Source organism: Parasteatoda tepidariorum, chromosome 9 (assembly GCF_043381705.1).
Source record: "Parasteatoda tepidariorum isolate YZ-2023 chromosome 9, CAS_Ptep_4.0, whole genome shotgun sequence".
Classification (NCBI taxonomy): domain Eukaryota; kingdom Metazoa; phylum Arthropoda; class Arachnida; order Araneae; family Theridiidae; genus Parasteatoda; species Parasteatoda tepidariorum.
In genome coordinates, this window is record NC_092212.1 from 89,238,777 (window position 1) to 89,250,860 (window position 12,084).

The 12,084-nt window shown below is 26.4% G+C and overlaps 1 protein-coding gene across 2 annotated transcripts in view; it reads left to right on the plus strand.

The window, feature by feature from the left end:
• Positions 1-9,872, plus strand: part of LOC107449329 (WD repeat domain phosphoinositide-interacting protein 2) — a 39,885-nt gene extending 30,013 nt beyond the window's left edge. For both annotated transcript variants that reach the window (XM_043054053.2, XM_043054054.2), the window contains 2 exons: positions 2,247-2,362; positions 6,505-9,872. In XM_043054053.2, coding sequence (XP_042909987.1) covers positions 2,247-2,362; positions 6,505-6,830 — 442 coding nt within the window. In that variant the 3' untranslated portion in view covers positions 6,831-9,872. The remainder of the gene's footprint in view (positions 1-2,246; positions 2,363-6,504) is intronic.
• Positions 9,873-12,084: the final 2,212 nt, after the last annotated feature.

Below are 12,084 nucleotides of genomic sequence, written 5' to 3' on the forward strand. Positions count from 1 at the left end.
ATTTCACTCGTATAAGAGTAATGAAACATAAAACAAAAAGCTTAGTTGTAAATAGAATGTAAATTGCAAATTATACTTTCTTTTATTATCAACACAAATAAAGTGATGTAAATATTACCTTCTTAAATAAAAAAAAAAAGCCTGCACTCACCTCTATTAAATCATAATTAAGAAAATTCGTAATTTTCAGAAGGCAAAGTGAAAACCATCTGTTTAGCAATATAAAGTGGTTAGAAGTTAGTAGCAAGAATGCTGTTTACATTTGAAAATTCTGATATTTTAATTTTTTTTCTGGATCTTTTTTCTACTATCCACATAATATTAAATGCAATTAAAAGTTTATTTAAAAAAAAAAAAAAAAAAGCATACATGTGATATGCCAATACGATGTACTCTTGTAATACAATTGTAAAAAACAAAATTTGGTTTCTTAATCGCTATTAGAATAAACAAACCAAAGATCTGATTGCAACTCAATAACATATACTAATAATAATAGTACATATTAGATTTTTAATTATCAGACTTGTAAATAAAATTTATCTAATAGGTCAATGTTTATTATTATCAAAAATAGCAACAAAAAAAAGCTTATCATTTCGGAGATGTATATAAAATTTATTTAATAAATGTAAATATTAAATAAATGTAAGTATTAGTGCAATAAAATAAAAGTAAAGTCTTACAATATTTTACCTCAAATAGATACTGAACCAAAATGCCTTTTTCAACTACTTGTCGCGCGTGAATTGCATGAGAATGCTTTGAGCATTTTTATTGACTGATAGCACGGAAGAAGCTTCACCCCTACTCTACTCATGAAGTAGACCAGTCCATGAGACTACTCCACTGATATCAGTGTTCAGAATACTGAAATTCAAAACAGTGGACGGTGTGACGTCACGGGAAGGTCTACTTCGACTCGTCGTTTGTTTGGAATACCAGCTCAGGGGAGACATCTGACAGTTCAATGAACCCCGACCCCTATATATCGTCTGGGGAAAGGACTTACATAAACAGCATGTCGTTTGATTGAAAAAAGGGAAATGAAATAGAAGATTCTTGAATGGAGTTGATGCTTTAACACTGTGTACTAAATTTCTGAACGTTTTAACCCCTTTTCTTTTTATTAAAAATCTAATATTTTTCGTATTCTTTTGATGAAATCATTTTGACTTAAGTTAAATTTCCATGACAATGCTTTTGTTAACTGTAGGGCTTATGGTGAAACATAGACGAGCATGCATATGCATAAATACATAAACGGTCGTTTCGGCACTATTCTAAATATGAACCTGGAAAGTCGTGAATTTCAGTATTGAACAAAATTTGTCATGATTTTTAACTCTTTTTTTTAAAAAAAAATATGGAAAGTCATGGATTTTGGTCGCTGAAAAATCTCATTTTTAAAATGGACTCCCTCCCCCAATTTCACGGTGTTTCGAATATCTTAATTTTTAACAAAATCCCCACTCATAGTCATCTTTTATTAAAATATAAATTTTTTTATCATGTTCTTTAAAAATTATGGTGTTCTTTTAAAAAAGAAAAAGAAAAACATCATTTTTAGAGCTAATTATCTTTTTAACTTCTGTGATTTCAGAAATTTTGTTATTATTTTTTTATTTTATCAATTTAAAATTCTAGCTGAATAAAACAAGAAAATTATTTGCATTTGTATTTTTTTCAGCTATTTTATTGCTTCAACTCTTTCTTTACTCTGTTTTTTAATTTTAAAATCTGTAAATATGAAGAGGCAGAGTATAACAGTTTTGGTTATGCCAATCATTTCAATTTATATTATTATAGTACTTTTTAAATTTATTGTTGTGTTTTTGTCAGAGAAAATAGCTACTTTGTTAAGGCGTGAAAAATTTTGGAATTAGTCATGGAAAGTCATAAAAATTAATGAATTTGAAAATCTAAAATGTAGCAGATACCCTATAAATGTCATAACCCAGACCTGAAAATGTAATTTTGAAGTTAGTGGCCAGTAGTGTTAAATAACTTAGTGACCACTTATTCCTCTAACATAATGTGTCCGTGTTCCTCTAACATAATGTGTCTAACATAATGTGTCCGTTGACCGATATTGGTAGGTCACAGACTCAGGTGAAATTAACTTTTTATATCTTTTCATTTAATACCCACTTTTTGTAAGATTTTTTTTTGCTTGGAATAAGTTATATTTTGTTTTTAAAAAATCCTTAAATGCTCGCAGAATAACAAAATGTACATGATTTTAGGTTGGAAGGACCAGTTAAACCTACTACAAAAAATTCAAGTCCTGCTTTGTCGAAATTTGAACCTCATTCAACGAGTCATCCTGTTGAATCTGTGGAAAAAGAGTCACCTATCTCAAGTAATTCTTTCTAATTGTTTATTCTTGATGTTTTCACCTGAGTATTATTGCACGATGTAAGAAATTTTATATTGTGATACATTGTCTGTTAGACATCACGATATAGCTTATGTTCAAAAATTATCTGTCATAAATCTTGAAATCCATTAAAAATAAATAAAAAGAATGAATCTATTACAAAGGAAAACGTTAATTCTTAAAAAGTGATTCTATAACATCAAGAGCATTGCTTAATTTTTTCAATTAAAATAATAAAGATGTCTTAAAGTAAAAACAAACCCAAGCTTTTATTTTAATTTTTTTTAAATTAAAAATGACTTAAGATTTATGTGTTTAAAAATATAATAAAACAGTAACAAAATATTTTACATACATGCATTAAAAATTAAAAGGAAGAAAAATGAAAGTAAGAAACAAACCAAGAAATGTTCACTGCAGTAAAAATATTTTTTAAATTATTTGTTGGAAAAAAATTTGCTTTTGAAACATTGGTAGACCTTTTTTTTATTTGTTTATTCAATGTACTTATTATTTAGGTGTATTAACTAATGGTCAAATTCTATACTTAAAAAATGTAAAAATAAATTTTAAGTTTATTATTTTATTATTGTTTCCTTTTTTTGAAAATAAAATTGACTAGAGATTTATAATTGACTAGAGATTTATAAAATGATACTATCTAACAAATTATGAAACAAACAAGTATTGAAGGAATTTTAAGAAATTTTTTTAAAAAATACTTTAAGTACTATTGTTAAATTATTAAAAAGCGTCAAAACGTTTCTTAACTTTTAATTTAATCAACAAAAAAAATTATTTATTTTAACTAATGCCCAAATTTTTATAAAATAAGAAAAGAAAATAAAAAAACAAGCATACAATTTGCTTTAATTTTTTCAAAACTAAATGCAAATTAAATAAATGTAGGCTTTGTTTTAATTTTTTCATAATTAAATATGACTGAAAATTTATTGGTTTAAAAATAATCAGATTATTATACTTACGTGCATTAAATAAATTTAAAAAAACTTACTTTTCATTACAAGTTAAATATAAAATACCCTGATTTTATTATTTTGCTTAAAATGAAAAATAATAATTAAAAAAATCAATAAAGAATATTTTTTTATTAATATTTTCTTATCATCAGTAAATTGAGTTCAGAATGAAAATTTAAGATATTAGCGATTGCACAAGGATCGCAAAGTAATAGTAATTGACAAGAATCCTTAAATCCCAACAGACAAAGGAAAAAAAGTGACGAAATAATGCACAACAAAACAGTGGCTAAATAGCTAAAGTGTGACTGAAAATAATTTACAAGAAACGTTTAACCCCAGCGTAATAAAATGTGCAGCGATTGTAAAATAACTTAAGTCCTGCTGAAAATAATCTTCAAGTAACGCTATGCATAGTTCATAAAGAAACTATGCATAGCGTTCTATATTTCTGATTCAATTCACTCTTTGTCGTTTAATATCACAAGACTAACATTGTTTTGTAGCTAGACACTACAACATCGTCGCAGTTAGACAAAATAAAAATCGTCTTCGTCAGCTCAGTGACAGCGTTAGCGTACATAAGGATCCCCGCAGGTTAAACCGCGTATGTTGTTTTATACCGGTGTCATAAATCGGGTTTCTGATGCATCTTCTGAAACGAAAGTCATTATATCGGCCTGCTGATATATGTGCTTTATCAATATTTCGCTATTCATCGATATATTGCCCAGTTCAACTTCTGAGCCTTTTCAACCCGTTGATTTGGTTCCATCTTTATTCAATTCATTTGTTTTTAAAATAGAAAATTTTAGCATATTGAATTTTTTTAAATTTTTCTTCTGTTCTTAAAAACTTTGAAATTGATTAAATATGATTTAATTTCAATTAATTAACATATTTTTGTATAATATTTTATTAATTTAGGGTGATGTATTTTTTTTTTATTTTTTAGTGTGACTTAGTTGTTAAAAGTTTGATCTTCTATTTTATTGATTAATAAGTTCTTCCTTTATTTTTCTTTTTCCCGCAGCATTACTTCTTATTTTAGGATAATTTACTTATTTATTTTTAATGAAATGTTATATATTTTTCATTTATTTATTTATGTTGTTTAATTAGAAGCTATATTTTTTTGGATATTTATTCTATTTGATTTAACTTAACAAATATGGAATAAATTTAACAAGATATGGATTATTTATATGTTTGTTAGTTTCTTTTTAAGATGGTTTGTTGTTAAAAATATGTTTTTTGTTTTCGATTCTTTTTAAATAAGTATCATTCACATCGTGCGTAGCGTTTTTAAAAATTGCTTATTTTCGATTTTCGTTTTTTAAGAGCCCTTAAAGGTGCTTTTTTCATTGAGTGCTTTTAAAAAGTGCTTAATTTTCCATTTTTGAAAATGGAGTTTTTTTTCTTTACCATGCTAATTCTCGACACAAATTATGCAAAAGCGCGCTTTTCGCATTGTTCTATTTAACGTTTTCACAATTTATTCAACCACAGGCTACTTCGTCAAACCGTAATTTCATAGGGTATGAAAGCTCCAATCTTTTTCAGGGTTCCCATTAAAAGACCTTAAAAACTGCTTAATTTTCATTTTGGAAAATAAAAGTACTTAATTTTGTTACAAGGTTTTTAAAAGTCCTTAATTTTTTAGCATCGCTTTAGTTGATAGGAACAATTTTTCAGCCCAATTTTTTAAAACGAAATATTGCTCTTTTATCACTCAGAATTAGACCATGCATTGGGGGTAAAGCATTCTAGAGAAACAACAATTAATGTGTGTTTTGGGGGGGGGGCGCTTTACTGGCAAGAGGAAGAAAGCATGTCCTTTCATTAATATATTTATCTATATCTTATATTTGACAATCTGAAACAAAAAATATTTCCTAAAATCTTGAAGAATTCAATAAATTTGTATAATATTTCGATGTGTAATAAGTAACTGAAAATTTATAGAAAGCATATCATTTTTTAAAATTCATGATTGTACTAAAAATTAAGCAGATCTGTAAGAAACAGGGTTTGAAAAATCCAAGCCAACCTAGGTTTTTTTTTAAAAAAAACCTTGGGTTTATTAGGTTTTTGATAAAACCTCAATTTTTTTCCTTCAAAAATACTAATATGAGAAAGCATAATTTGCTTCTAACAAGAAAGTTAAGTATTTGGAAATATTTGGTATCCATTTATAATTTGTTTTATTGCAATGCAATTTTTTTTTTTAAAGTTATAGATTGTTACTCTATTATTTTTATTTCCTAAGGATGACCAGATTGTCACATAAAAATTTAAATCTACTCAACTAGAAGATCCTTAGATTTTAATAATCATTTTATGCAGTTAACATTGCATTTTAATATACTGTTTTTAATTTTTTTCAATTTTAATATGCATTAAAAAATAGCAAATCTTAATTTCTGCGCTTAATTTTACAATTCAATTTCAATGAAATCATTGAAAATGGAATACAGATTAGTTTCATACGTTAACTTTTACAATCTGAATGGCGTTAACTTTTAATAATCTGAAAATGTTTTTAAAAAATCTGACCCGGATTTTCTAAAATTACTTGGTACTTCGTTGGCGAGCCCTGTTAATTAGTACAATTATATCAGTGCTTATATTATAATAAAATTGTTATTATTTTTTTTTATTTATTGATTTGTTTTAGAAAAGGTAATACTTTTGCACTGTCACTGGTGGCATATGTATATTTGATGATAAACAATTATACTATTTTTAAAGTCCTTAATTTTCAAAAAAATACTTAAAAGTGCTTAATTTTTGCTTTGTTAAAAGAGTAGGAACCCTGTTTTTACATGTTTAATGAATACTTGGAAGTCCGCATGTGAGCTGGGATCAGTGATATTATTGCTATCTCCTGTGCAATTCTGCTGCATTTTGCAAGATATTCTTAATTTCAAGCTTCATTTTCCACCCTCTGGCATCAAACCGAAATCTTTTTATGGTGGCTAATATAATCAAGAAAAGAGTTATTTGTCAGAAACTAGTTATTTTATCATAATCATGTAAAGTTGTTAATGTATATAGTGCTTAAAAGGTGTTGTTGTTGTTGAAAGATTCGACTACACATCCTGAATAAGATTTTAGATTAATTGTTCTGAATTGTTTCCACAGATATCAAGTCCAGTCCTGTCCATAATCTTAAACTGGGCTATGCCTGGCCTGAAGTTGAGCTGAATCCTCCTTACCTTGACCTGAAATTGAGTGAAAAATACACTGAACAGGAAGAGCATCCTAATTCGGGTGTAAGTACCAGTTGTGTACTGATGATGTTCCTGTTAGATATGAAATATCTTCTTGTGATACAGAACAGACATTCTCATCTGTTGAATGAAATATGTATATTTTTCATCAGATATCATCTATGTATCAGCTCATCATTTGTGTACAAAAATGGAAAATATATGTTATATAATCATATAAAAATTTCAAGACTGTAAAAAGTTTTCATTGACAATGTAATAGTTCTCACTATTTGGAAAAAAATTTTTAGTCTTATTGAAAAAAGTATTTTGATTTTATACAACGGGCCTAAAATTTTATTTATCGTTTATTTATTATTAGGTGAAAAGTTTTTTTTTATTTAGGTTAAAAAGTTTGGTTAAAATAGGAATGCACATGTTCTGCGGCCCGCAGGAGCTTCTGAATGTATAAAAAATTTCCTTTTAATTTAGTTTTTTTTAAAATTTTATTTAGTTAAAATATTTCATTCAAATTTATATTACTCTATAAAATATGTATATTTTTAGCACTTTCATTCTGTAAGAATTTATATCTCTCCTATATATATTAGTAAATAAACTAATTATTGAGAAAAATCGAAAAAGCTTTTTTAAAAAAAAGTATTGGTTGTTTTAGTTTTAAATAAATTCAAATAATTAAAAGTATTTAATTTTCTGAAGTATGTTATTAAGTTTTCTGACAAAAATATTTAATGCTTAGAACATTAATGTTTTTATAAAAATTATCATATTTGCCGCAGACATGACTAAATATGTATGCGGCCCTTTGTTTATCTACCTGCTGTGCAAGTGGCCCTTCACTTAAAAAGCTTGCGCACCCCTAGTTTAAAATTTTAATTTTTTTTTTCAAAGCAAAAGCATGTTACAAATTTTAGTTTTTAAGTTTAAAAATTTAAGATTTAGAAAGAAAATTACTTTTTTTGAAAAGTTATGTATGAAATTTATTATTCAGGTCACCTGGAATCTGAATTAGAAATAATTGTTTTTCAGGTTTAACTGTATTTTCAATTTTCAACTATAGGTATTTTCCATCTATAGGTTAGATTACTATGCAGATTCCAGATATTTAAGTATATATTACAGAAAGTTTAAGTATAATATTTTCACATGGGACTCTTCTTACTTATTTCCTAACTTCCTAAACTTTAATGTAATGAAAGAAAATGCTGTATTGAGTATTTATTTTTCTTAACCGCTTCCCTCTATTTGGAATAGTGAATTTGTAATGAAACTGGGAAGAAGTTCTTCAATAGCAGGTGTATATGGTCATATAAAAAGAATCATTATGCATAACGTTGTTACATAGCCTAATTATTACCATAAATACTCAGAATAATAAGTTTAAAATATATTAAGTAAAACTTGCCTCCATCAAATTTTTTAAATGTTTAATATCGATATTTTCGTCATATGATCGCCAATTGGCAATCTTTCTCGGAATTGTTCCCATCCTTCTCCCAAAAGTGGTGTAATAAAGTCAGGTGACAAAGAGGGAACCAAATACTAATTCCTGGTAAATGGATACATATGCAGAAAAAAAAACTTCAAATAAATATGTAAATAATTTAAATGGTTACATTTTGAGCAAAATAGTTTCACATGCTTTTTTTTTTCTTTCATGATTTGGGTTGATCAGTATTTTCTAATCTCATGCCCGACTGTTACTGTACGCAGAGATGATTGTGCTCCAGAAAAAATCTGGATTTTTCGCTAACCGCGATCCAGAAATTTCTGGAAATCCAAAGTCCAGAAGTTTCAAGAAATTATTGATCACATTTATAAATAAAAATATTAGAACTAGAATTTATGTTTGACATCTCTTCCATTTGAAACTATTTTTTCTGGTAGAATAATAAATGTGATTAGAAATAAAAATAAACTTATACATAATTATTAATTTAAATTATGCTGCATGTAATTTATTTAGAATTTCATGTTGTGAAAATATCAATGGTTTAAATTTAAAAAAGACGGTAATTTTTTGAAACGTGTCATTAATGATTTTACTCAAGAAATGTTCAGGATTTTTCAGTTGGGATCACAATCACCCCTGTGTACATTTGTTAACTTAAAAACTAATATTTGTATTATGATTTGAAGAGAAATTTTTTAAAAAATTGAAAAATTTTTTAATGTATGTTTTTGAGCTTAAAAAAGAGCTTAACTTTAGGCTCATTCTAAAAGACCTAAATATTTTTGGAGAGTATGTAACTACAGCGAAAACTTTTTATGCTCTCAAAATTTTGAATATCGAAAAAAATTGTTTTTCATGATACACTCTTATGTCTATGTTTTTTTCTTTTTTAATTGAGAGTTGTAATAATTGCAGATTGTTTTCATTCACTGTATTCTCTGTCACCCAATGCTTAGACTATAAGCCATTTGTTCTTTCATTACTTATTTGTTTGTTTGTTTTTTCTGATTATTTAATTATTATTTAAGGTCTGGGATTTTATATTCAGAACACAGATATTTTGGATGAACTTAAAATATTAACAACTGAGCATAGTATGCAATGATAGAAGGGAAATTTATTTTAATGTCAAATAACGATGAAATTTATAACTATTTTTTTTAAATAACAAAATGAATTATATCTACAGCCCCTGGACAAATTATTAGACACACTATTAGATTCTATGTAAAATCTTAATTATCAGGTGATACTCTATACAGTGTGTCTAATAATTTGGCTAGGTATGATATATTGTTAAACTATATCATGCAAAATTATATTCTTTAGTATCAAAATATGAGTTGGTTTTAGTTGTTTAAAATGCTTCTGTTTTTTGTTTAGTCTCAGATCCCAGAATCTATAAAATTGCAATTTCTATTTTAAATTTTTTTTTAAATAACTGTGTTATATTTTTGAGGTTGTGGTGGTTGTTCGCATTTTTAATAAATCTGAATCTCTTGAATCTCAAATCTGCTGAATAATTGAATTTTTTAAAACAGATTGCAGTGCTTACTTTTCAATAATGTGTTGTGTCTAACCCAAGTTTCAAAATAAAATCTGTTCAAAAATAACTGTTATTTTTAACGGCTCATATTTAATTTTCAATTGGCTATTTCAATAAAACAACATTTATCATTGGATGAAATTTGACAGGGTCCCACAATCGTTAAAAACTTCTATTTTTTTTTTTTTTTTTTTTTTTTTTTTTTTTTTTTTTTTTTTTTTTTTTTTTTTTTTTTTTTTTTTTTTTTTTTTTTTTTTTTTTTTTTTTTTTTTTNTTTTTAGAGTGGCACCCCTGCACTATAGTCAGAGATGATTGTGCTCCGGAAAACATCTGGATTTTTCGCTAAACACGGTTCTGAAGTTTCAAGAAATCATTAATCACATTTATGTATAAAAATTCTTGTATATTTTATTTTTAAAAAAATTTAATAATTTCTAGCTGATGAGCAATCCTCAACATCAGATAGGGAAACACTTCCCTACTCTCCGATAATTTTTCCTGAATTTATGTTATTCCGCTTTTTTTAAACCTGTCTAACTAACCATTCGAGCACATAAAAGTAGTCTCACCCAATTGCTTAGCAAATTCATCGACTTTGACTTGAATCACTTGTGGCCAGACATTGGAAGAGGGCGGCTTCTTTGAATGCTGAACCCATTCAATAATGAAGCAAACAAGAAAAAATGCTTATTGCTACATTCCATGCTATAAATAGTTTTAAAAATCGGTATATGTATTTATTTTGATGTAGAAATTTCAAAATATGAAGAAAATAAATCAGTCGAAGACAGAATAAAGTTAACAATATCCAACTATCTCGCTTTTTTTGGTTCACTATATCTGCAAAAAATAACATTATACATGTGTAGCAAGGCACAGGAGTATACATTTTGTTTGACTGTAGATTGAAACCAATGATCACAGATTCCATAGTATTTTCCATATTTTTATTAATACATACGATATGCCTTTTGCAAAATAAATCTTAATTAACGAAGATAAATTTTCAAAATTTTTCTTTTATATGATTGTTTTTCAATTTTAAGTTTCTGACAACTTTTTTTATTTTATTATGGGAAAAAAAATTACATGTAAATTTTTTTTGGTTTTATATTTTAACTCAGAAGCATGAGTAGATTTGAAATATGTCATTAAAAAGTGCATAATTTTAGAAACTATCTTTACAAAAAAATAATAATAATAATAATTATACAGCAAAAAGGTTCTGTTTTTTATTTATGTTTCAAATAAATTTACTATATTAAAAATTAATTTTTCCTCACCAATTTATATGAATTATTATACATATTATTACATGAATTATTTTTATTATTTCTATGAATTATTATTATGATTTATCATTAATTAATTACATGAATTGCTATTTATATAAATTATTATTATAATTAATTATTCTATGAATACAGATAAACACAAATAAATAAAAACAGATAGCATTCAAAAGTAAATAATTCAAGCTACTTGGTAGAGGGATTGAAATCCATATGTATTTTGTGTTGGAACTGTTTTTTCTTCTCGATGTTTTTATTTGTAAAGGTGCTAATGCTTAGAATATATGATTTCTTTTTCAATTTGTTTTATCTGATTGTGTTGCTATTCTGTTTATTCACAGATTACTTTTTTTTCCAATTTTGTAAAATATTTTATGCCCAAATAAAGGATGAAATTTTTAACTACATCTTGCATTTTAATTTTTTTGCTTTTCATCACTTTTTTTCAGCTTTTTTACTATTGAATCCTGCATCAAAAATCCGGCCTGAACTGAGAAAAAAAATTTTTGTATCGAAATTGCAGAATTATATAAGAATCTTGCATCAAAAATCCGGCTTGAACTGAGAAATTTTTTTATATCAAAATTGTCAAATTATAATGTCAGGGATCTGTCCAGCCATTTTGTGAAAGGTCCGTTTTTTGTAAAATTGTGAAAAAATGACTCGTAATTTATGAATATAGAATAAACGTTAAGTCACATTCTTTCAACCAGGGTCCTGTTTTTGTGAAATTGTGCAAATAGGATCTTGTTATTGCAAAAATCTTTTTCAATGAGTTTTTAAATTATAAAGACATACAAGATTATACTCAACACTGTAAAATTATAAATAAAAAAATTAAATTTAAAAAATATACAGCAATTGCCGCTATTAAATTAGAGATGCAACATACAAATATTTGGTATTTAGCCTATACTGTTGAACGCAGGATATTAATTTCGGACGAATACAGGAAGAAACGTCTGCCAAAGACAAAACTAAGTTCGTTTACATCTGTCTTTCTCCCCCCCCCCTTCCTGGGAAGGGTTTATTCGATAAAGAAAACAATAATGAAGATAAACAAATTTGTGAAGTGTCCGATTAAAAGATAAATTACTTTGTGAAGGGTCCGTTTTTAAGTTAAAATATTTTGTTAACGGACCCAAATTTCTTCTAAACAAGCCCCTGAATGTATAAATAAGAATTTTTTTAAAAAAATAT